Source organism: Salmo trutta, chromosome 14, assembly GCF_901001165.1.
Source record: "Salmo trutta chromosome 14, fSalTru1.1, whole genome shotgun sequence".
NCBI lineage: Eukaryota > Metazoa > Chordata > Actinopteri > Salmoniformes > Salmonidae > Salmo > Salmo trutta.
The window spans coordinates 67,345,065-67,372,106 of NC_042970.1; the positions used below are offsets into that span (position 1 = coordinate 67,345,065).

A 27,042-nucleotide genomic window follows, 5' to 3' on the forward strand; every position below is an offset into this window, starting at 1 on the left:
CTCTCTCTCTCTCTCTCTCTCTCTCTCTCTCTCTCTCTCTCTCTCTCTCTCTCTCTCTCTCTCTCTCTCTCTCTCTCTCTCTCTCTCTCTCTCTCTCTCTCCTCTCTCTCTCTCTCTCTCTCTCTCTCTCTCTCTCTCTCTCTCTCTCTCTCTCTCTCTCTCTCCTCTCTCTCTCTCTCTCTCTCTCTCTCCTCTCTCTCTCTCTCTCTCTCTCTCTCTCTCTCTCTCTCTCTCTCTCTCTCTCTCTCTCTCTCTCTCTCTCTCTCTCTCTCTCTCTCTCTCTCTCTCTCTCTCTCTCTCTCTCTCTCTCTCTCTCTCTCTCTCTCTCTCTCTCTCTCTCTCAGCAGCCGAAGTCAGCAGCCGAAGTCAGCAGCCGAAGTCAGCAGCCGAAGTCAGCAGCCGAAGTCAGCAGCCGAAGTCAGCAGCCGAAGTCAGCAGCCGAAGTCAGCAGCCGAAGTCAGCAGCCGAAGTCAGCAGCCGAAGTCAGCAGCCGAAGTCAGCAGCCGAAGCCAGCAGCCGAAGCCAGCAGCCGAAGCCAGCAGCCGAAGCCAGCAGCCGAAGCCAGCAGCCGAAGCCAGCAGCCGAAGCCAGCAGCCGAAGCCAGCAGCCGAAGCCAGCAGCCGAAGCCAGCAGCCGAAGCCAGCAGCCGAAGCCAGCAGCCGAAGCCAGCAGCCGAAGTCAGCAGCCGAAGTCAGCAGCCGAAGTCAGCAGCCGAAGTCAGCAGCCGAAGCCAGCAGCCGAAGCCAGCAGCCGAAGCCAGCAGCCGAAGCCAGCAGCCGAAGCCAGCAGCCGAAGCCAGCAGCCGAAGCCAGCAGCCGAAGCCAGCAGCCGAAGTCTACGCCCTTTCGTCGGTAATTGGTCAACAGCAGTGATTCTTCAATAAAAGACGTGTCATTCAACGAGAGACAACTCCTTTTCATGCATTTCTCATTGAGAAATACTACACCAAACACCTTACTTAGATGTAAAATTGCACAACTAAGAGCTCTTAGATTAATTCTGACTATTTTAAGATGGTGTATACTGGCTACGGCGTCTCAAATGGACAAACCGCACTATTGCCGCCTTTCTCTTTTTCATCAAAGGACTTAAGGGAGTATGCAAGTACACTCGTTCGGGTCGCCTAGCCGACATCGGCTAGCAGCCAGCCGAACTGAAGCATGCCGACGCCTTAAGGGGAAACGTAGGTAAAAGATTGACCTTTAACACTTTAAAAAGGCAGGCGCTGTTTTTCTGATTACACCAGGGCTGGGTAGAGAATGCGTCAGGCATACCAGGGTATTACTGATGTTTTCGTGAGCGAATGCCTCGGAAGCTGCCACCTGTTTCCATTAATTGCGTCACTCTGAGCGGGGGGGTATGGTGCATTATGTGTGTGCGCGCAGCACGATGGGGTTTGATTGTGGGGAATAATCAGCGTTCCCCTGCCCTCCATGCTAATAGGGGGCTGAGGTGCACTCCCTCTACCCCAACAGGGACTGCCTGGGTGGGGGAGGATGGTGGCTGGTCCCCCGTCTCACTGGAGCTCCATGGCTAATGGGGGGCACAGGAGTTAATTCCATAGCGCCAGCGCCTTTTCCAATTTTCATACATATGAACGCACCAGGCAAGACCGATTACCGCAAACAAATTGAAACGTGAGCGGAAGGGAGGAGGAGGAAGCGGGAGAAGTGATTGGAGAAGGGTTGAGGCTGCGGGGGTTGTGGGTGTACAAACGTGTGTTAGAGAGTGATGAGAGATCATTGATATGGACAAAGAGACATCACAGCTGCATACTGATTTGCCCGCAAACACACCTTATTTAGTGACATGGATGCTAACTGAAGTAAAACAGTCCTATGCTACTTAGAGGGCTCTGTAGCAAATTGAGTGGAGAACATTTTCTCTTTTGCTTACTTTAAAAGTAGGCTATACTGTGTCCATTTAGTTGTTTCAGCTCTACAAGTTCCTTTTTGGTCCTATTCTCTGTAGGTTGACGCTTGAATGCACTCATCCCACTTTCTTTCCGACTTACTTCCTTTCCCTCTCTCAGTTTGTACACTTCTCTGTCATCTGACTACAAACTAACCATCTCAGTCTGCCGTTAAGACGCCCTAAGTCACACCTCGGCTTAAAATGGTGCCTTCTCGCTTGGTGACTCACCAACAGACGGAGCGCAGAGTCTCTTCCCAGAGATAATGAGACAGACCTTAATGAGGTCAGAGGTCAAGGAAGTGCCATTGACCTCTACACAACGCAAACGGACGTCGGGCCAAACCCCAATGACTATTGGCGAGGGCTGTTAGGGTGTGTTGGGGCCAATCCCTGGTAACACAAACAGGAGACACACACACACACACCTTTTAGAGGGTGAGCTGCTGACCAGTGCAACCTGAACAGATGCTCTACTGGGCTTTAGAGTGGACCAAAGCCCTGGCCCCATCTGTCTAATGCCTGCCTGCAGGGGTTTAACACCTACACGCACTAACAACGACCCCCTGGCTTATTCACACGCAATGACACACATTCTTCACACACGCTAGACTAATTTGTTGGCTAAATACAATAGGAAACGTTTGACGTGGGGGACCGGGCGGCGCAGTGGTCTAAGGCACTACATCGCAGTGCTAGAGGCTTCACTACAGACACTACAGCTGTATCCCAACCGGCCGTGATCGGGAGTCCCATAGGGCGGCGCACAATTGGCCCAGCGTCGTCCGGGTTAGGAGAGGGTTTGGCCGGGGTAGGCAGTCATTGTAAATAAGAATTTGCTCTTAACTGACTTGCCTAGTTAAATAAAAGGTTAAATTAAAAACATGCGGAACAGAAACGTAGGCAGAAATAGCATACATACTACCGATGTGAGCACACATGCTACTGGGAGAGAGTGGAACAAGTCACTGTAGAAGGCAAGATGCCCCTTAAATACTGTCACCCCTGGAACTGACTGAACTCCTTACACCCCCCCCACTGTTAGGAGCTCCCATCTGGGTGCCCTCCTCACAAATCACTGGCCAGCACTGCTGAGCTCAGAGGAGGAGTCATTGTGTATCTGTGTGTTAGACGACGCTGGGCCTGCTCCTACACAGCCCTTATCTGTATGTATACGCCTTTATGGCTCATATGAACTCCCTTAAAATCAGAGCCGATTAGGGCCGTGTGTGTCAAGCAGTCATTCCACTCACCTTTGGTTTTCGTGTCAGCAGCCTAGAAGACACACAGGGAGAGAGAAGTCAGCTGTGAACGTAGAGTTGTTTTTGTTCAGCGATTAATGTGGAGCTAGCAAAACTGTGTCATAAAAGCTTGTCATTAACTAAAACATTAGTGCATTACAGGAAGGAATGTATGTACTTTTACACAACAGGGAAGGAAACTATTAAACTCATAATCAAAGTAAACATGAGAAATGATATTCCCAGGAAAACTTCATCACATTGCAGGCTGCCAAATTGGATGCAGCTCACAATCACATATTCATACAACGAATGGACAAATATCTTAAATGAAAAGCCAATTGAAATTAGCTGAAAATGTAGGGATGTGGGACATTGAGACATAACTGGCAGTAGGCTATGTGGGCCTGATTAGACACGCAAGGTAAAACGCCTCAGTCTTCAAGACCCAAACAGCCCCACCTGGGAAGACGCCTGCTATAAAGTGCCTTGGCACGGCTGCTGGCTAGTGGAAGTGATAATTACAGGCTGTCTAATCTGTCTGAGTGCAAATGTGTGTGTTAGCAGCCCAATCAATATGGGATTTGTGGGTTCGATACCGATACTAGGGAGGCAAAGGTCACCGATATACATGCCAATGTTTTTTTCTTTTAGGAGGCAGAATGAAAAATCAATTTTTCACAAATTACGCTCCAAAGGATTAACAGATGATTTATTAACTATCATTTAGACTAAATATTAAAATTAACATTATTTAAGAACATTTTATTTGTGGCCTACATGATAACCACCAAAAAGCCACTATACCCTCTATGAATACAAAAGTAAATAAAAAAACGTATTCAGTTGACCTTAGGTACATCTTCAAGTTGTGTCCATCTACGGCAGTGGATAAGAATGCAGAAGTGAAGCACCACAAGCACACTAATAAACAAGAATGTCTGAAAGAGTTCCTAATGTCGCCACTAGATGTCAGCATCTGTATTGAGTAGATTCACTACAGTGCTTTAAACAGTCCAGTAAAGACCCACTATGGCAACCTCGCAACAAAAGCTTGTTATGACAAGCACGCGCTAGATGTTCATTACGAAAATGTTTTCTTACCGAAACCATAATGTGAATTATACTGTTATTCAATACAAAATGTATGTATTTGGCTATATATTTCAACGGCAGATGGCATGCGCTGATGACTGAAAACATTCACGCAGGAAAATGCTTGCCGCGCTGGTTTTAGTCACACACGTTCACGGATGTATCACGGATGAGTCAGTGTTCACTTTGGCGCAAGTCCAGTCGCACATAAGTAGCACAGATTGCTAGCTAGCTAGGCTAACTACCTTGCTGGCTAGCTAAGTGAGCATAAGATGAGGACAGGGCTCCTTGCTTGGTAAAGGGTACTTTTGATTATTTCCTCATTGAAATACGCCGTTGCTGGCTGTGGAAAGCCACCATGCTCACTCTCACGTCCTGGCGGGTTGAAGGATGTTCAAGGAGCAGCTCAGAGCGCCCCCTTCAGGCAAACATCGAAAACGAATGTGTTCATTCTATGTATATAATATCAGCGCTTTATCTGTGGAATAAAGCCAGAAAGAAATATTTCTGTGAAAAGGCTAATATCGGGCGATAATATCGGTCAACTGATTTATCTGTCGGCCTCTAGTATGCATTTGCGCATATCATTGTGTTTTTATATGCCTGTGTGTACAATTGTATGACTGTGCATCTATGTGCGACAGCAACATCTCCTTGGTTACCAGAGCCAGGCTAGTGTTTCCAACAGAGCAGTGTGTGTAGCTAGTGTGCCAGCTCTAATCTGTTTTTAAATAGGGTCCATACACCTGGCAGTGTGCTGCCTGCAGGGTTATAGGCTCTAGGCTAATCCATGAGGTTAAACTAGGGAGGAACTCCCACACTCAGTCATATATAGAGACTATACTGAACACACCTACCTGGGGAACAGAACTGAATGAAGGAGAGGAGGGAAGGAGAAAGTGTAGCCTGATGGAGAAGTTTTTCAGTAGGAGGTACTCAGTTTGAGGAGAGAGACAGATGTAAGAACTCACCTGTTTCTGAGCAGCTTCCTTCTTGGTCTTTTCTTGCTTTTTATTTGTATTTTCTTCCATCAAATGGTTCTCTTCTCGTGTTGTTCGCTTCTCTCAGCTGCAAACAGAAAGGGAGAGGTTTTCAGAACAGGGCAGAGAGGAGCAGCAGGCTTTAAGTTCAGTAACCTAGGGCTACAATTTCCCTTTCATCCGCTTCGAGGTCAATGTCAGAGCTAGCAAACTTTGCCAGAGAAGACTTTAAGACGCCAAGCACATTCAGCATTTCAGAAGTAACACATTGAGTTGCTTCTTAAATGCAATTTCCTTCATGGCCAGAGAGAGCTTGGAGGCGGGGGGGGGGGCAACAGAGACACCCGGAAACTGACAGAGGGAGAAATGGGGGGGAAGAAAGGAAAAAAGGAAAGAATGACAAAGAAATAACAAACTCAAAACCTTTCCCAAAGTCTGTCTCCAGTGGCCTGCCAAGCAGCCAAAATAGAGATCAGATAGCTGGAGAGCCTGCGAGAGAAAGTGGTTTATTTAAGCCTTTATTTGTTTTGGCTGAAGTTCCGTGACGGTTTCTGGAAACTATTAAAGGCATATGTATAAACGTATGTGTGTACGTATGTGTGTGTGTGTGTGTGTGTGTGTGTGTGTGTGTGTCTAAAGCCTGCTAGTGCCGGTTAGCCATTTCAATCTGGTCAGTGTTGCAAGCTAATAAGGAAGTGCCACTCAGTGGACATTCTGGTTATTATCTGGTCAATGGGAAAACTCAAAAGTGTGGTCAATACTAGACAGCTTCCAACTGACTGGCTGTTCCTCTCACCGCAAATCCAGCCTGTTATCGTGGAACTCTGGGATCTCAACGTGCTCTTCAACTCCCTCCACACAAACAAATCGGCCATTGTGCTCTGTCCTCAGCAATAGTAAGGGCATAAACACACATTTTTCTCAGTGACTGAGTGACTGACACACACACCAGAGCTGACCGGAGTTTCTCCAGCCTCAGATAGTGTCCATAGGGGCCTGCACATGAAAACATTGATGAATTATCATAATAATGACGGGAGAGTAATGACATGCCCGCCTCCCAGTGTGTTGCCTGTTGGTAGGGGAATGGAGCTGTCAATCAGAGTGACAGGCAGAGGCAGGCTGAGAGTGAGTAATGGTGGGGAGGAGTGTCCATAGGGACAGCCATGTTCTGACACAGAGAGAGAGAGAGAGACAGAGCATGGCCATTAACTGTCAATCTACAGTACAGCTAGTGTACTGCTTAACAGCAGGGAATACTGAGAGGCCTTGTCTAGCTGTAATGACTGAGGGAAGACAGTACAACGCACTCAGACTCGTATTCATTATAGAGGGAACTGTGTGTGTGTGTGTGTGTGTGTGTGTGTGTGTGTGTGTGTGTGTGTGTGTGTGTATTAGTATCTAATCAGGCTGAAAGGCTGGTTGATCTCTGCCTGGTAATAAGTAGGGGCTCAATCGTGTCTCCTCTCTCAGACCTGCCTATTAACCAGACCAGCGCTCCTGCACAGCACTAACAATCCGACAACCTCATAGGCTACCACCCCCGTCACCCGCCCCCTACTACCCCCTCGACCAATCACAATGCCCGGTCAGTCTAACTGGCATCTCTCCCCACCACCACCCTGCTGATATTCCTTGGCTCCTGTCCAAAAAGCAGGGGGTAAGCTCACTGGCACTGTTCTGAATGTTGAAATCACCCTCAGAATAGAAAGGGGTGGAAGGAGGGGGATGGGGACATTGGATCGGGATATAAAAATATCCGGTGGAATCCTTTAAGTGATGGAATTTTCCGAAAGAGCCTCCGACTAACACACCACGCTGTACAGTATAACCACCTGACTGGGTTCCTGTATCCAAGATCATAACAAGCCATTGTTCACTGCTGTGCTGCCTCACTCATCCATAGGAGCAGCATTGAAATCGAAACCTGTGTATTGATGTGTAGCCTATATTTTGGGTAATTACAGGGCTCATCCGTAAAAGAGACCTTGGTCTCAGCATGACTTCCTGTCAAAATAAAAGGTTAAATGAAACATTTAGCGATTCCCAAAATATCATGTTACAGATATCCATTTCTGCACCGCAGCAGACAAACTGAAAATCTTTTTTTTATTCAACTGTTAATTTTTTTTTTATTGAATATCCGAAACATACTAAAATCATACTTGCAGTGAAGCCGCTCAACAACTACAGAATATCAGTTATCCAACAGACTCCCATTCAGAGCGACACACAGGACAAAGAATGTGAACCCGAACCCTCCAAGATACCCCCACAGTTCCCCAATAGCTGTCCCTCAACCATTTGAGACCCCTCCCACAGCCCCCCCAAGAAAAAAATAATAAATACAATTAATTCCATTCCCCACCCCAAGAACCCCCCCAATGCACCAACAACCATGAACTAAAGAGAAAAAAGAAAGAAAACAGCTAAATATACCCCCCCCCAAAAAAAGTATAATTTAAAACAAAAGGACATCAAAGACAACTAAAGTCATATCAGCAATGCCAACTGTATATGTTTGTGTGCATGTCTGGCACTATTACACGTATGTGTGTGTTCTTGTATGGGTTTATTTGAATGAGAGTGTGTGTATATGCATGTGTACAAACACTTGCACGGCATCAGCCTCAGGCAAACCGGCATTAGTTGTCAAAACACTGCCACTTAGTGTCATTCAAATGTACTTTTTATTATGTTTTATTTTTACCTTTGACCATCATTTAGCTCCACTCGTCGCCAATTCCACATCCCAACCCTCAGCCCATCCCATCCATCTCTGCTGGCCACCCACGTCGGGTTTCTACGCAACACATATCTTTCAACTATGCTGTGATGTTTACCGTACAATTTCAATCTATATAATCGAATAGAATCCACAAATTGCGAGTTGAAGATAAATACTTTTACTAAGAGTATTAGTATATTAGTAATTGACTGACCCGGTCTCTCCAGATCTCCTAACAGTACTATTTCTAGGGTCAATTTTAGATCAATGCTATGCATTTTCAGCCATTCCTGAACCTGAGACCAGAAACAGGCTACCTGAGGGAAATACCAAAATAAATGGTCTATTGATTCTGTATCCTCACAACAAAATCTGCAGCGCTTCAATGTTTTTATGCCCCAAATATTCAACATTTTGTTGGTGGCAAGAATATAATAATTTTAGCTGAAAAGCATGAAGTCTTGAATCTTGCGTTGTTTTATATATCAACTCATACACCCATCAAAAATCTCTTCCCAACTAGTTTGCAATCTGTATGGCACAGTTGTCAAAATCCTGGTCCTCAAATCAAACTGGTATACTTTCCTATTTATGCTATTTTTATTCCTCCCCCAGTTTTGATCCTTTATACTGGGCAGACAGACCAGTTCCCTAGCTCCTCCCATTGCCACCTGCCTCCTCCATTTTTGGGGTAATGCTGTAATCAATTGGTTGTACTCTTGGATTGAGCAGACCTTCCCGTACAATTCTGATAACTCCAAGAAGGACATAACTCTACCATTCCAATATCATTTAAGAACAAAATACCCTTTTTGAAACATCTTTCCCATAAATACTGCTATTTTATCAACCAGCACATTTGAGTTGAGCCATAATATGTTATATTTTACTATCTTTACAGGGTGATGAAATTGAAATTGTAGCCAGCTCTGCAATGCTTGTTTGAAAAAGAGAGATACTATGAAGAAAAGTATCATCATTTTCAATTAATCGAAAATGAGACATGGCAATCTGCACAAAGGCAATTTTTAAACAATGGATGAGCTTTACTTGGTAATCTACTTGAGAACCATTTAGGGTTCAAGTAAAACTTTTGAATGAGTGAAGCTTTTTGAGAGGTTTAGTGTTTTTATATTTAATCATCTCAACCCACCCAATTCATATTCATTATATAGATAGGCACATTTTATTTTGTCTAGTTTAGCGTCCCAGACAAAGCAAAATATTATTTGCTCATATGATTTGAAAAAACAAAATCAGGAGTTGGCAGCGCCATAAGTAAGTGAGTAAACTGAGATATGACTAAGGAGTTAGTCAGGGCAATTTTTCCATAAATAGACAGGTATTTACCTCTCCATGGTTGCAGGATCTTGTCTATTTTTACAAGTTTCCTATTGAAATTCATTGTGGAGAGCTTATTTATATATTTTGTGATATGAATACCGAGTACGTCTACTTCACCATCAGCCCATTTTAAAGGTAAACTGCAGGGCAATGTAAAAGCTGTATTTTTTAAAGACAATATATTATATTGTACACTTATCATAATAAGGTTTTAGTCCAGAGAGCACAGAAAAGTTATCTAGATCTTCAATGAGACACTGCAGGGATATTGCTTGCAGTCTTAATTTAAAACTTGAGTCATCCGCATACATGGACACCTTTGTTTTTAAGCCTTGGATTTCTAATCCTCTAATGTTGTTATTGGATCTGATTTTAATAGCTAGCATTTCGATGGCCATAACGAATAGATATGGTGACAGTGGGCACCCTTGTTTAACTCCTCCTGACAATTAAAAACTCTGAGAAGTAGTCGTTATTTACTATTTTAAACCTGGGGTTGCTATACATTATTCTTTTTACCCATTTTATAAAATATTAACCAAAATTGAAAAATCCAGGCATTTATAAATAAAATCCAGTCTAACTTTATCAAATGTTTCATGATGTTCTATTATTTCTAGTAGTTGTCGTATATTATCTCCAATGCATTGTCCATGTAAAAAATCTGATTGATGAACAATACCTGGTAAAACCCTTTTAATTCTGAGTGCTATACATTTCGCTAGTATTTTTGTGTAAGGGGTGTAAAGTGTAAAGATAGACTGGGTCTTTATATTTGCCATCTGGGTCTTGTTTTAATAGAGAAATCAGACCTTCCTGCTGAGTACCTGACAGACTACCATTTCTATAGGAGTAGTTAAAAGAATCTAACAATGGAGCTTTAGTATATCAAAAAATACTTGATATACCTCTACGCCATCAAGCTCTAGGGTTTTTCCAGACTGAAAGGATTTAATAGCCTCAAAAAGTTATTCCTCTGTAATTTGGCCTTCACACTGATCTTTCTGTACATTTGTTAAATTTTCCGTTTTTATATTATTTTGAAAGAATTACTTCCCGTAATCTTCATTTAGTGGGAGAGGATGAGACGGAAAAGAGCAAATCTGCCTAAAATAATTAGCTTCCTCTTAAAATATAATTCGGAGAATCATATATGACGGTGTCTGCAAATTATTTTTGTTAGCGTTCCTGTACTGGAGATTCAGGAAGAATTGAGCATTTTTCTCCATATTCCATCCAGTTAGCTTTATTTTTGTAATAGATTACATTAGATTGTTCTTGAATAAGTTATTTTTGTTGTTTTTCCTCTTACTTATTTTGTACCTCTGAAGTATCATTTGTATTGCTATCTACCTGTACTATTAGTTCAGGGATTTCCCTTGTTAGTCTTGTCTCTTTAGCCAGAAACTGCTTTTTTATTATTGATGAATATTGAATTGAATGACCCCTGAAGGTACATTTAAAAGGTATCCCAAACAATAAGGGGATTTGCTGAACGTATATTATACTGGAAAAATTCAGTTAAAAATTATTTTGTCTTATTTTAACTAAGTTGTCCTCCAGTAAACTTTGATTAAATTTAGAATATCTCCGTCCACGTGGAAAATCTATAAGACTTTTGTGAATGCTAATTACATGATGATCCGATCACATTGTCTCCTATTAAAACTTTAACCTTTGATGCAAGAGAGAAAGAGACAAGAAAGTAGTCAAAACGACTAGCTTGATTAAGTCTCCATGTATATCTCACTAGGTCAGGGTTCTTTAGTCTCCAAATATCCACTATTTGTAATGTGTCCATAATATTTGTGATTTCCTTAAGGGCACGGTGATGACAGTTTGTAGAGTGATTACCTTTACGGTCCATTGAGGTACTTAACATTGTGCTCTAGTCTCCTACCATAATGATTAGATAATTTGTTGCCTGTAAGTTCAATACATTTGAATGTTTTCGAAGAAGTATGGATCATCCTGATTTGGACCATATAGAGTAATGAGCCAAATCTCTTTCATCCACTTTCATATTTAAAAAGGATCCACCTTCCTTCCTTTTTATTTATTTATTTCACCTTTATTTAACCAAATAGGCAAGTTGACAACAAGTTCTCATTTGCAACTGCAACCTGGCCAAAATAAAGCAAAGCAGTTCGACACATACAACAGAGTTACACATGGAATAAACAAATATACAATAATACAGTAGAAAAATCTATAAACAGCATGTGCAAATGAGGTAGGATAAGAGGTAAGGCAATATATAGGCCATGGTGGCGAAGTAATTACAATATAGCAATTAAACACTGGAATGGTAAGATGTGCAGAAGATGAATGTGCAAGTAGAGATACTGGGGTGCAAAGGAGCAAGATAAATAAATAAATACAGTATGGGGATGAGGAAGATTGAATGGGCTATTTACAGATGAGCTATGTACAGGTGCAGTGATCTGTGAGCTGCTCTGACAGCTGGTGCTTAAAGCTAGTGAGGGAGGTAAGAGTCTCCAGGTTCAGAGATTTTTGCAGTTGGTTCCAGTCATTGGCAGCAGAGAACTGGAAGGAGAGGCGGCCAAAGGAAGAATTGGCTTTGGGGGTGACCAGTGAGATATACCTGCTGGAGCGCGTGCTACGGGTAGGTGCTGCTATGGTGACCAGTGAGCTGAGATAAGGCGGGGCTTTACCTAGCAGAGACTTGTAGATGACCTGGAGCCAGTGGGTTTGACAACGAGTATGAAGCGAGGGCCAGCCAACGAGAGCATACAGGTCGCAGTGGTGGGTAGTATATGGGGATTTGGTGACAAAACAGATGGCACTGTGATAGACTGCATCCAATTTGTTGAGTGAGTGTTGGAGGCTATTTTGTAAATGACATCGCCGAAGTCGAGGATCGGTAGGATGGTCAGTTTTACGAGGGTATGTTTGGCAGCATGAGCGAAGGATGCTTTGTTGCGAAATAGGAAGCCGATTCTAGATTTAATTTTGGATTGGAGATGCTTAATGTGAGTCTGGAAGGAGAGTTTACAGTCTAACCAGACACCTAGGTATTTGTAGTTGTCCACATATTCTAAGTCAGAACCGTCCAGAGTAGTGATGCTGGACGGGCGGGCAAGCGCGGGCAGTGAACGGTTGAATAGCATGCATTTAGTTTTATTTGCATTTAAGAGCAGTTGGAGGCCACGAAAGGAGAGCGAATCATTCCTGACTATTTGCACATTTGACATTTTTGTTAGTTAATGCCACCACACCTTTTGAGTTCCTTTGTCCATGACAGAAAATGATTTCACCACCCCATTCCTTTTCCCACGCAACTTCATCTAAGGATGTAGAGTGAGTTTCCTGTAAACAGTATATGTTATATTCCTTTTCTTTTAGCCATGTAAAGACTGATCTTTTTAATAATCTGCTAAACCGTTACAATTATAACTGGCTATACTTATTTCACCCCTTATCATAACTAGATACTATTCTCAGTCTAAATTAACCATAATTAGTGCTTGTAAAGTTACTGCCATCAGAGGTATTATGAAGGTCAAAACTAGAGCTTTCAAATGTCTGATATTTAGAATTCAAGAAATAGGTTCTAGCAATATGTGTTTTATTCCCTTGCCTGTTTGCCTGTGAGCCAATACCAAAGATGTTATAAAATGAAGATATGTTTGTTACAAGATATTATGTGTGTAGTAAATCTGAGTCGGTTGATGTGTATGATATTGGATGTGATTTAGTGAGTGTGTACGATGTCTGTATAAGAGTAAGACTATAATGTGTGATGTCCAAATAAAGAAAAATAACTTCAATTTGCATTGTTGAGTGTCTGTGTGTGTAACATGTAGTGCATATAGCCTTAATATTCATGATAATTGTAATTCATGATAATTGTAATTCATATCTTATCACCGTCATAATTACCTTTAACATCATTGAAAAACACATCCCAGCATTTCCATGGCAATTGACGTTTCACATGATCATGAAAGAGACCTTGCATTACTCTAAAGACGGCTTCACTACAGTACAAATGTATTCCGTACAATATGTTATTATTCCCCAATGCCCCTATTCTGATATCTTCCCCTTGCTTGTTGTAAACATATATAAACTTGTAGACAAATGCATAAAAAAGACAAACAATAAACACATTAAATTATTAAACAGTTTGACAACAGAGAGAAGGAGAGAAGAGAGCGAGATTGTGTGTGTGTATAAGTCTGTATGTGTAAGCGAGCATGTAATGGAGTACGCGTGTTCATATCCACACGTTTTTCTCCCTTGGAAAATTATTTATTGTTATTGTGCTGAATGTGCCCTGCTGCCCTTCATAGAAATAGATTCAATATAACGGGCATCCCCATTCAAGTCAATGTTATAATCATCTGGTCTGAACCAGAGATTTAACATGACAGCACAGTGCCAGCGCTCTGTCCCTAACAGAGTCTTAGCGTTGGAACTGTCTCACACTAAACCCAAAGTAGTTGCCATTCAATCTAAATCCTAGAAAGCACAGTACAATTTGAAGACTTAACTAGCAGCTGGGCCTAATCCGAAAAGAGCCAAAAAAAGCAGCATAATTGTGCCGACTAAGACAGACACCGTACTGCAACCAGCTACGACACCGAGCAACCGCTCTGTCTGCTCCAGGAGTTCCTCCTCACAGGAGTTCCCTCCAGAGACAGCACAGACTCGCAAGGGGTGGTGGTGAGCATGGTGCCCTGCTTCTCACTTCTAATTACCCTCAAGGAAGCCAGGTGAGAGGAGAGAGGAAGGAGAAAAGCAAAAGGGGATGAGAGAATGAAAAGCGAGAGAGAGAGAAATGTACAGTAAAGGTTGTCAAATAGCATAGTTGTCCCATGACAGAACGAGAGACAGAGACAGGAAGCAAGCAAGATAGCGATACAGACAGAGGGAGGGCACCAGTTTAAGGGAAATGACAAGGGCAGTGTGACTGTGCCCTTGTGTCCCTGCACGTCTCCACTGAGCTGCTGACACAGTCACCCCCAGAGTCAGGCTGACACGTTGGGTTGGCTGGGGATCAAGTTACACCTGCCTGGCAGAGGCACTCCACACAGAGAGAGACTAGCTGACATACTCAAGTGAAGCAGTGCTCTCTGAACCTGCCTGGCACTCCAGTCTAGTAGGCCTATACCGTATCATATGCCTGTGTTATATACTGTGGAAGACCTATAGCCTAGATGAATGTAAACTCAGCAAAAAAAAGAAACGCCCCTTTTCAGGACCCTGTCTTTCAAAGATAATTCGCAAAAGTCCAAATAACTTCACAGATCTTCATTGGAAAGGATTTAAACACTGTTTCCCATGCTTGTTCAATGAACCATAAATAATTAATGAACATGCACCTGTGGAACGGTCGTTAAGACTTAGACGGTAGGCAATTAAGGTCACAGTTATGAAAACTTAGGACACTAAAGAGGCCTTTCTACTGACTCTGAAAAACACCAAAAGAAAGATGCCCAGGGTCCCTGCTCATCTGTGTGAACGTGCCTTAGGCATGCTGCAAGGAGGCATGAGGACTGCAGATGTGGCCAGGGCAATGAATTGCAATGTCCGTACTGTGAGACGCCTAAGACAGCGCTACAGGGAGACAGGATGGACAGCTGATCGTCCTCGCAGTGGCAGACCACGAGTAACAACGTCTCAGTTGTTGAATCTGATGTTCATACAAATATTTACACATGTTAAGTTTGCTGAAAATAAACACAGTTAACAGTGAGAGGACGTTTCTTCTTTTGCTGAGTTTATATCGCCTTTCCCCATGTTTTTGGATTACACACCCTTTGTATATATAGATTGATTTGCTTAGCCACTTTATAGCACACTTCTAACAAATGTTTATGGATAAAAATAGTAGCTGAGTTGAGCATTCAAAGGTATTGCATTGCAAAGGTTTCCTTCCATCTGTGAGCTGTATATAAACTCTGCATGACCAGAATCAAAGCAGACAGGGAGGAAAGACTTATGGTCTGTGAGGATCCTGCTACACAAAAATAGCAGCGCTTGTTAAGAGGGACTAACTGGTGTGTTTGAGACGCACAGCGCGTCTGAGGTGTGTTCACAGAGAGATGCTGGAGCTGCTGCTCACACCGGGGAGGAAGAGAGGAAAACCGGAGGATGAAAAGAGAGGCAGAGCAACACCAATTAAGAACGACAGCCGTCGGGAAAGGGAGATAGGGCAAGAAGAGACGAGAGAGAGGGGGGGAGAGCATCTGTGAAGGGAGAGAGAAGAGAAAGAAAGCTCACTGGGGAGCAGAGGAAAAACACAAAACGCAGCAGGATATAGGAAGGCGAGAGAGAGAGAGATATGGAGAAAAGAGAAGCTTAATAATATCCATGCATCTTGGGTGAGCAAGCGAGGAGAGCCAGAGGAGAAGAGGGGGCTATAGCAGGGGGGAGAAAGAGAGAGAGCGAGAGAGAGAGTCAGGCTCAGGCTGGAGGGCAGTGTGCAGAGCAGAACTAGACGTCCCTGACAGAGACAAGGTTGCCATGATGGCCGCAAGGCAAACAGTGCTGCTGCGTGTTCTGGAACCCTTCCGGCTAACACTGCCACTGTACGAACGAACGACGGAGCAAAGACATGGAGGATGAGGAAGGGAAGAGAGGGGGGTGAAGCCACCACAGTCTCCATCCCCCTTCCTTTTGCTTTCCTGCAGCCAGGCATTAGGAAAGCCACAGCTCTCCTGAGCCCTTTCACACGGCCATTATCCAGGACGGCTCCCAACAACCTGGCTGGAGAGTAGTAATCCCACAGCCACCATTAAAGACGGAGGAGACCAGTGTAATCTTAGGCTGTGTCCAAAATGGCACCCTTTTCCCTATAAAGTGCACTGCTTTTGGCCAGCTCTGGCACTAGCCTTAGTCTAGTTCAGTTTTAAAGGATCAGTCAGCAGTTAATACATACATTTTGGGATTTATAAATGAATGATATGTACCCATTGATTGTGGGAAAATATAACTTATAAATGCCTCATGCGCTTAGTTTAACTGTCGTACCACATCAGAATCAAAAATAAGCTTGTTTTAATCCAATGTTAGTAAACAAAAGTAAATGTAAACACTATTTAGCCTCAAAACATGAACAGAAATATACATTTTTAAGTCATGGATGGCCATAGCCCGGTCTATGAATTTGAGGGTGGTTACATTTCTCCAGCCCCATCCTTCAGCTTTTAACCGAAACAGGGGTGGGGAGTTGGCTTTGTTATTGTTTCAATTGCTCATCGCCGTTTTAATGCTGATGGACGGGAAAACAAGCCTGTAAATTCCCCAACTGAAGTAATAAAAACAGCGTGTCACTCAGTTCTGCAGCATTCTGCTCATTCCAGTTACCAGTGCTGCTTTAAAGCCAGGTGGAGATCATCATGTGGAAATATGCAGCCTGCCCTTATGACTGGGAACAGCAGCTATCTCAACTATGCTGCTGGGCTGACTCAATGAATGGAAAAGAGAGGGGTGGTTTTCATACTCTTGGTTGCTGGCGGCGAGAGCCCGACGAAAGCTAAGAATAAAACTCCTTTGAAGTTTTCTTTTAGAAATTATTAGACGTCAGTGTCGTCCACAGCTGCTTCCTCGCCGAGTCAACAGGGAACTTTTGTTCTGGCAGTTCATTAGGTAAAGAAATCAAACTTCAGGTTGATAAAAAAGCTTCCGTTGTACCAAAGGCTATAGACTATTGAGCATATTGCAGTGTATAGAGACGGCACGGAGAGTCTGTCGGTTTCTATACTTTTATTTATTTAACAAGACAAGTCAGTTAAGAATAAATTCTTATTTACAATGGACGGCCTACCCCGGCCAAACCCTCCCCTAACCCGGACGACGCTGGGCCAATCACGGGATCGAACCAGGGTGTGTAGTGACGCCTCGAGCACTGCGAAGCGGCGCCTTAGACCTCTGCGCTCAATGGCTGCATTTAAACAGGCAGCCCAATTCTGATATTTTTCCCCACTAATTAGTCTTTTCACATCAGATCTCTTTCAGAGCTGATCTGATTGGTCAAAAGGAGAGAAAAAAAATATCAGAATTGGGCTGCCTGTCTAAAAGCAGCCTAAGCTGCCAGAGAAATGTGGATTGTGGACTGTGACCCCGACAATAAGGAAAAGTACCCTCGTACTTTTTTCTAAGGCTGAGAAGAGTTACATGACCATAACGGTAATAGAGAAAAGCTCTTAGTAGAACACTGTACTCTGATAACCTGTACTTTAGCTGGGTTGACAAGCCACATAGGCCACTGGAGAGGTGAGAGAAAAGTGGGTTTATTTGTGAGACAGTCATTCTACTTGTTTTTTTTTTTCACCTTTATTTAACCAGGTAGGCCAGCTGAGAACAAGTTCTCATTTACAACTGCGACCTGGCCAAGATAAAGCAAAGCAGTGCGGCAAAAGCAAGTGTTACACATGGGATAAACAAACATACAGTCAGTAACACAACGGAAAATCTGTATACAGTGTGAGCAAATGAAGTAAGGAGGTTAGGCAATAAATAGGCCAATAGTGGCAAAGTAATTTCAATTTAGCAATTTACACTATAGTGACATATATGCAGATGAGGATGTGCAAGTAGAAATACTGGTGTGCAAACGAGCAGAAAAACAAAAACAAATATGGGGATGAGGTAGGTAGTTGGTTGGATGGGCTATTTACAGATGGGCTGCAGCGATCGGTAAGCTGCTCTGACAGCTGACGCTTGGAAGGAACTGGAAGGAAAGGCGGCAAAAGGAGGTATTTGCTTTGGGGGTGACCAGTGAAATATACTTGCTGGAGCGCATGCTATGGGTGGGTGTTGCTATGGTGACCATTGAGCTGAGATATGGCGGAGCTTAACCTAGCAAAGACTTATAGATGACCTGGAACCAGTGGGTTTGGCGACGAATATGTAGCGAGGACCAGCCAACGAGAGCATACAGGTCGCAGTGGTGGGTAGTATATGGGGCTTTGGTGTCAAAACGGATGACACTGATAGACTGCATCCAATCTGCTGAGTAGAGTGTTGGAGGCTATTTTGTAAATGACATTCTAGATTTAACTTTGGATTGGCGATGCTTAATGTGAGTCTGGAAGGAGAGTTTACAGTCTAGCCAGACACCTACGTATTTATAGTTGTCCACATATTCTAAGTCAGATCCGTCCAGAGTAGTGATGCTACTTGGGCGGGCGGGTGCGGGCAGCGATCGGTTGAAGAGCATGCATTTCATTTTACTAGCATTTAAGAGCAGTTGAAGGCCACGGAAGGAGTGTTGTATGGCGTTGAAGCTCGTTTGGAGGTTTGTTAACACAGTGTCCAAAGAAAGGCCAGATCTACGCAGACGAAACCATTCTGTGTACAGGTGGATCAGAGAATCACCAGCAGCAAGAGTGACATCATTGATTTATACAGAGAAAAGAGTCGGCCCGATAATTTAACCCTGTGGCACCCCCATAGACTGCCAGAGGTCCGGACAACACGCCCTCCGATTTGACACACTAAACTCTGAGAAGTAGTTTGTGAACCAGGTGAGGCAGTCAGAGAAACCAAGGCTGTTGAGTCTGCCGATAAGAATATGGTGATTGACAGAGTCGAAAGCCTTGGCCAGGTCAATGAAGACGGCTGCACAGTACTGCTTTTTTATTGATGGTGGTTATGATATCGTTTAGGACCTTGAGTGTGGCTGAGGTGCACCCGTGACCAGCTCGGAAACCAGATTGCATAGCAGAGAAGGTACGGTGGGATTCGTTTGTTCTGTTTGTTCACTTGGCTTTCGAAGACCTTAGAAAGGCAGGACAGGATGGATATAGGTCTGTAGCAGGTTGGGTCTAGAGTGTCTCCCTCTTTGAAGAGGGGGATGACCGCGGCCGCTTTCCAATCATCAGGAATCTCAGACGATACGAAAGAGGTTGAACAGACTAGTAAATAGGGGTTGCAACAATGGCGTCGGATAATTTTCGGAAGAGAGGGTCCAGATTGTCTAGCCCAGCTAATTTGTAGGGATCCAGATTTTGCAGCTCTTTCAGAACATCAGCTGTCTGGATTTGGGTGAAGGAGAAGCGGTGGGGGGGAGGCTTGGGCCAGTTGCTGCGGGGGATGCAGAGCTGTTGGCCGGGGTTGGGGTAGCCAGGTGGAAATCATGGCCAGCCGTAGAGAAATGGTCATTGAAATTCGATTATCGTGGATTTATCAAGGTACTGGAGTTAGTTTATTACAAAATCTGTTTGTCATTTAGTGCAGTGTTCAACTCATGGAAATCTATGAAGTCTTGTAAGAGGCTGAAGAAAATCAGCTAACATGTATGTAGGCTAAATGCAAACATGGACTCCAACCTGAAATGCAAGCCAAAGTTACTTCAACTCAAGATAGAGTATCATTGGCTGGCTGACAACAGTGCTGGAGCAACCTTTACAAACTCAGATTTTGTTAATGTTATGTGGTTGTTTTTATTACTTCATCAAGATAACTAGGCATTATGAAATGAAACCGACAGAAGAAAAAAGGGAAACAGTTGGACTCCTGAATGGAGCCAGTTGACTGCATTCCCTCAAGGTTGCTCTGACATTGACTGTCTGCCTTTCACTGCTGCCAACCACAGCAGAGAGACAGGATCTGTCAAAAGAAAAAAAAGCAGAAAGCACAACAGTCTGAGAAAGAGGAAAAATAATATAGCTCAGATCTGATGGTTGATAAGATGGATGGGAAATTGAGCTAATGTGCAATAGGACAAGCAGGCCATCTTATCAAGGTACTGAAGTTACCCCATAAGTAGTTTATTACAAAAAATGTTTGGCATTTAGTGCGGTGTTCAACTCATGGAAATCTATGAAGTCTTGTAAGATGCTGAGAAAAACAGCTAACGTGCATGTAGGCTAAATGCAAACATGGACTCCAACCTGAAATGCAAGCCAATGTTGAAATATTTTGCCATTCAAAAGTGAAGTGAACAAACAAGTTCTCAATTGCCATGTGTGCTAAAGCACTGTCAACACAACGCAGTCAAACTATGCCAAGTATGAATGCCATTCATGTCACTGGGCTGATTTTTTATTTTTGTTGTACATTTAACCTTTATTCAGACAAGCATCAATGAAGATGGGAGTGGAGATTTTGGCAGGTACGCTCAAAATAAAAAAAAGTCTCAACCTGACATGGAAAAGCCTTAGCACACACGTGACTTATCCCACAGCATGTTGCCTAATATAACTTAGTTATGCACATAACTGCAAAACAAACATTGGCTATCCCAGAGAATTTTTAAGATTAAGTAAGTTGTCATTACATTGTCTAATAGTCTGACAAAAACAGTACGGTAAGTCCAGCTTCTCTCTGTCCTCTACATGTGATGATGTCTCTCCTCACGTCTCTCCAATTAGCCAACATAACGGGGAGGCGGGAGAGGGAGGCCCCCACCGGCCCCCGCCTCGACACCGACTGGGCATTCCCCTAGATTGCTGCCAGACAGTTCCTGCCTGGGCTCCCCCTCCCGACCCCCTCCCCTGTGCCCCTGCCAGGCCCTCCCCACTAACACGGACCGGACATGCGCAGGCAGGCTGCACCATCGTTAATTACTGCCTTCTACATTATGGGTCCTGGCCGATCGACCTCACCCACACCGTCCACATAAGCAACGGTTATGGCACTGGGGCCCTTGGGGGAGGGGGGGATATTTCCATTTCCCACTTTCAACCTCTCCTGGCCTCACGCAAACACACACACACACACACACACGAGAGGCCGACTCCCCTTGAAGTAATGACATATTGATTTTGTTTACTTTCAAGGAAGAATGCCTTAGTAGGAACTGACAATTGTTGGCAGGAAAGAAACTAAAAACTAGCCGCCACCATCCACCCCATTGAAAGATCTTCAATTCATTCCAATTTTGATTACATTACACCAGTCAGACAACAGCTGTTTGGCCCAAGCTTTACCCCGGGATTTATCAAGAACACCATACTGCTATAGGATAATGGGTTTGGCAGAAGCCCTCATTGAATTAAGTTGATTTCACTGTTGATGCCCCTCTACCGCCAGCCCCTGACCAGCCTCAGCCATGACGGCCCCTTGGCACACAGAGAGAGCATGTCATCCATCAGGCCTGGGTTGTTTTCTGTTGCTGTTAAAGGCTCGTAATCGCCAGGCTTAGTATTGCAGCGGTGCGCGGCAGCCTGGGCGAGACTGAGATCAGTGTGGGATGTGGATGGATAGACTGAGGCAAACGACACCCCGTGGGTTTGCCTACTCTGCTCGTGATGTTTTGTCTGCAAGGCTATTGAGGATGGAGAGAATCCCGGCTTGTGTTCTTACATCCGCCTCAGGCAGCCTTCACTCTAATTTCAAACAAATGATCCTTCTGAACAGGAGATAAGGAAGGGTTTTGGTGTAGTGTTGCTAGGCAGCCATCCCTCGGCTCCTTTACAAGACTCTAATCAAAACAAACGTGTCGTAATCAGTCCGGGAATGAAACGGCTCCCTCTCCAGTCCCATGCATATTTCATTCCCTAAGCACAGCTCCACGTTGTTTTATAACATCTATCAAACCTGTCAAGTCAAATAGTTTAATAAAGAATGCTTTTTTTCATGAAAAAAATAAATTAAAACTGTAACTGAAGGCAAAATAATACCTGTAGGTTACAGGAATATCATAAGCAGCCAGCATCCTCATGTTAATACAACATGGCCAGTCAGTCCCTCGACTGCCCCTTCCTTCCTTCCCCATTGCCCTATCACCTGCTGTGGTCTGGAGAGGGTAATGTGTCCGCATGTCTCCAATCCCAAACAGTTTATGCATATATTATGAAGACATAGTGACCTTTTTTCGTTTTGGTCTCCGGCAAGGGTTTTTCCCAGCTGTTCGCAGAGCCGAAGTCTACGCCCCATCGCCGGCCATTGGTCAACAGTAGGGATGCTTCAAATGAATGTCTGTTGTCCATTAACGATGATCGGTGCAGTATTTTCTCAAAAAACACTTGAGAAATACTGCACCAAACATCTTAGTTAGATGTCAATTTAAAGTGACTAAGATCTCCTTGGAAAAAACATCAAAATTAATGAAAGATTTGTTGAGTTATCCTAGATTAATTCGACTATTTTATGGAATTGTATACTGGTTACGGCGTCTCCAGATGGACAAACAGTACTATTGTAGCTTTTTCACATTTTTCAAGCAAAGATCTTTTAAGGGAGTATGCGAGCACACTCGTTCGGGCAGCTGAACCGAAGCATGCAGAAACCTTAAGCCACCAAACAGTATGGCAACCGACATAACTCCCCTTCACCAGCGACTGGCTTCCCCCCCACCCCCGTTTCACTTCCACTGAGTACATACAGACCCCTAAAACGTCTTTACAATTTCCCCATCCCCTCCCCCTCGAATGCCCCCTCCAGGGGGGTTGGACAGGGGTGGCAAAGGAGTGGGGCCCCGTCCCCCCTGACCCTGGGAGAGAGGAAGGTTGCTGGGGTGGAGGGGAGGCACCTTTACGAACTGATTAAGAACTGCAGCGCATTAACCAACTGGCAGCCTGAGCCTTCAGCTTGACATTAATGGTCACACTCCTCCCGGTAAGCACATTAAGCATACTATATACCCACCATGTCCCCCACTCCTGGTCTCTCTCACTGCTCGCTATGCATTTCATTATTGCCCCACTGGTGTCTGACGATTGAGATAAGATGGGGGGTGGGGACTGTAGGATCTACTCCACCACTTTGGTATGGGAGGATGCATATGGATAGCAGGGGGAAAGCGACAGTTCAATCACAACTCATACCTTCCTCTACTGTATGAGAAGGGGGTAGTGATGTCTAACAAATAAACAAACACTGCCCAGTGCAGCCCACATTATTGTAGCAATTTGATGGAATCAGAGGAATAACAATGAACAGTCTCAAATATTATGGTGTGTGGGGTCATCCTTTAGCCTACATTTCAAGGTCAATATGACACAATCAACTGACTTATAACATGGAAAGTATTCCCACTTCATGAAAAGCTGCTCTGTTCCTACAACACGCATGTATCCACTAGAATCAGGAGAGCCAGTCCGTTCCAGTGCCATTTCAACCCGCGCTAAAGCGAACATTAATTAGATTATGATATAATCTGCCTCTGGTGCTCCTGGTTTGCGATTCTGAACACAAAACCCTCGTGCATTTCCATCCAAACCCATGGATAAATCATGGTTGGTATTTTAGAGAAGTCAACCCCTGTCAATAACAGCGAACGTTACTAACGAGTTCTCAAATTCTTCATAACCGTGAAACTAAGCTGATCAGCAATGCGCGTTACACTTCTAGTTATATTTAAAGCTTCAGCTAATTGGTATCAAGTCTTATGAGCCTAGCTACTATCAGTGACATTGGCTCGTTGACTGTAAAGCAAAATAAATTCTGACTAGGCTCGGTGTAATGTCATGGTAGGAATTTAACTTGCCATCTAATATAGCTGACGTTACCCTTTCCCATAATGTATTGCTATAAATCATCAGCTAATACAAGTTAGTAAATAAAAGCAATGTAACTATGAACTGGAAGAGTAGAAAAACACTAACGGTAGTGTTTGTCCTCGAGTCACATAATAATAGAACACAATGTATGGGGCTCGGGCTGGTGGACGCCGCTTGTCAAACAAGCTGTGGTTGGATTTCAATAAAGTATTCCTTACCTTGCGTAATCACACGTTGAGCTTTGGCAGCTTTCAATACAGAGTTGGTGCATGACAGAGAATGATGCAGAAAAGCATTCTCCTGTGCCTTTTCCGAAAAATACCCGTAAATGACAAATCAGGAATTCAGTCTTCGCAGTTCTCCAGCTAGCTAGCATTAGCCAAGTTCAGCTCTCCTGCTGCAGGGGCTTACTGACTGGATAACTGTTTGAGCAGCTTCATAACAAAAAATACCGAGATCGATACTTGAAAAACACACAGTAAGAAATTTGTATTTTAGCGCAACGATGCACTAAAAGTACAATTTTCGCAACGAAAAAAACATGCTAAACGTCAAAGTATCACGATATAGAAAAAAATATCGAAAAAAGCAGCAAAACGAAAAAGCAAGAGAAACAATTCGACTCAAAAAGTAGCGGAGTTAACGTTAGCTAGTTGGCATTAGTCATCGACTGTTGTAAGGAGTAATTTGCAAATGAAAGAAAATAGGCAGATTTCAGTAAATTGTCGACGAAAATGGCTAGCTAGCTAGGAAACTTGGGTTAAAGTGCAAAATGAAATAATTTGTGTTTAGGCCGCTAGCTGAGGAGCTAGCAGGTTAGCAACAACATCTGACCGACGACCTTGCTACTACGAATGCAAATTGAAAAACGAATCCAAGAAAATACATTCTCGAAAAATCCAAACGTAGGAGTGGACAGTCATAATGCGTTCAGTGAGCTCTCGTTGACAGCGTTCTTGCAGCCATTTTGTTCAAACTAAGACCGCTCTCTCTCTCTCTGAGCAGAAATCATGTAGGAAGTGGCCCCCATGCCCAAGCAGCCAATCCACGTGATCTCCCACTAACAACACAGCGTGATCCAGCCCCGTCGTACCCTTGACAATGGCAGTCTGATTTGCTCAGTAGAATAAATGATGGACAGGCAGATATAGAGGATGATAAAATAGTGCATATCTTATTTGCAGCCTACCTTGGGCACTCTTCAGTTGCATATGTGTGGTAAATGTGTGGTAATCACTACCATATAGGTTATTTCTGTAGGCCATGTACTTCAGCAATACGTTTATATGTATGGCAATGCAAAATAACACATTGAGTTCTGTGAATAAAAGGCTAAATAGTTTCAGTAATGTATTAACATAGTATGTGATTAGTTTGCAAATTACAAGTTTATGCTAGAAGAATAAATAATTTTACAAGGGCCCTTGATTCTATCACATAACCTTCCTCAAAATCTTGAAGTCACATGAAGTCCACCAAGAAGGAGCCTATTTAAATTCCAGACTAATTAATAATTGATTGACGAAGGACGACTATTCCCCTTGTTCTGCTTCTCAGATTCAAGAAAGGATTCTGGCCCCAACTCATTCTCAATGCCTCTTTTCTTATGGAAATGACCATGCATCGTGCAGTATGCACACAGTGGGAATAGGTCAAAGTTGTGGTCCACAAAGGGGAGAACTGACCAGTGAGAACAGCCTAGACTAGACTGCACAGCCCCATAGATCACAGCAGAGACTGTCAATGAGAAAGCCAGAGCCCAGACAAAGTTTCTTCCTATTCAAGGCAAACTGCCCAAAGCTATTGCGAAAGCCAACTCTAGCTGAATGGGAAAAACAGCTGTTTAAACTTGGGGGTTAAGGGAGGTGAGCAGAGAAGGATGCATTCCTTGGAGTTTGCATGTGATAACAAACTCGTAATACTGCCACACACACAGTGAGCTCCAAAAGTACAACTACGAGGTTAAAGTACAGACTGCCAGCTTTAATTTGAGTGTATGCTCATCCATATTGGGTGAACAGTTTAGAAATTACAACCCTTTCTGTACATATTCCCCCCATTTTTGGGGACCAAAAGTATCCTGACAAATTCACTTATATGGGTATTAAAGTAGTAAAAAGTTAAGTACTTGGTCCCATATTCATAGTACGCAATGACTACATACATCAAGCTTGTGACTACACATTTGTTGGATGCATTTGCTGTTTGTTTTCGTTATGTTTCAGATAATTTTGTGCCCAATAGAAATTAATTGCAAATAATGTATTGTGTCATTTTAGAGTCACTTTTATTGTAAATAAGAATATAATATTTTCTAAACACTTCTATATTAATGTGGATTATACCATGATAATGTGGATGCTACCATGAATCCTGAATTAATTGTGAATAATGATGAGTGAGAAAGTTAGACGCACAAATATCCTACCCCCAAGACATGCTAACCTCTCACCATTACAATAACGGGGGAGGTTAGCATTTGGGGGGGTATGGTATTTGTGTTGGCGTAGACGAAAAAAAAAAAAAAAGTGTCACTGTCCCAATACTTTTGGAGGTCACTGTATATACTGTAGGTAGGTGTGAGGTTATTTACCTTACAATACTGCACTTTTGTAGAGTGCATTTTGCAAGCACCTGCCAGCATCAGAGCAAGCCTGCCATCCAGGTAGGCTAATGCAGAACTAACATCCACATTTGCAGAACTCTCATCACCAATTGTGTGACCTCACAAGTCCTTAGTGCACTTTAAAAAGAGAGATGGAGATCTATGCCACCACATAGGACACCATCACATGGTGGCAAATAGATGGACGTGAATACTGAGAAGAACAAAAGGGTAAACAATTGACATCTATTCTGAGTTTACATCCTAAATGGCACCTTTTTCCATACATAGTGCACTACTTTTGACCAGAGCCAGTCAAAAGTAGTGCACTACATAGGGAATAGGGTGCCATTCGGGACAATACTTAATCAGTGGCGCAATTTTTTTTTAGGTGTCTTGGATGATTCTTTGACTTGGGCCAATTTCCCTAATTGCTTTTACATTTAAGCTCGCCGTCTGATGAAGGGGCGGCAATGAGAAAGGTCTGGTTGATATTCTGATAAGAGGAAACCCAGACGTGAGGCGAGGCGGACGGACTGCGGCGCTGGCAATCCCTCACTTTCTCCTCTCTTCTGCTCTCCTGGGATACTCCTCTCCTCCGTCTTTCCCTTTCTTTCTTTTCTTCATTTAAGCGCCCTGTGCTCATGTCTTTTGTTTTAATTCCAGTTCAACCATGAGTGCGCTCCACAGAAGGTTTTCATTTCATGCCTGCCGTGAGATC

At 43.5% G+C, this 27,042-nt stretch overlaps 1 protein-coding gene across 1 annotated transcript in view; it reads right to left on the reverse strand.

Annotated features, from left to right (window-relative positions):
• LOC115147183 (trinucleotide repeat-containing gene 6C protein) overlaps positions 1 to 24,770 on the reverse strand; it is a 58,835-nt gene extending 34,065 nt beyond the window's left edge. Inside the window, exons 1-3 of the mRNA XM_029689253.1 lie at positions 23,935 to 24,770; positions 5,219 to 5,315; positions 3,165 to 3,186 (exon numbers count right to left, since the gene is read on the reverse strand). Of these exons, the coding sequence (XP_029545113.1) occupies positions 3,165 to 3,186; positions 5,219 to 5,278 (82 nt within the window). The 5' untranslated portion in view covers positions 5,279 to 5,315; positions 23,935 to 24,770. The remainder of the gene's footprint in view (positions 1 to 3,164; positions 3,187 to 5,218; positions 5,316 to 23,934) is intronic.
• Positions 24,771 to 27,042: the final 2,272 nt, after the last annotated feature.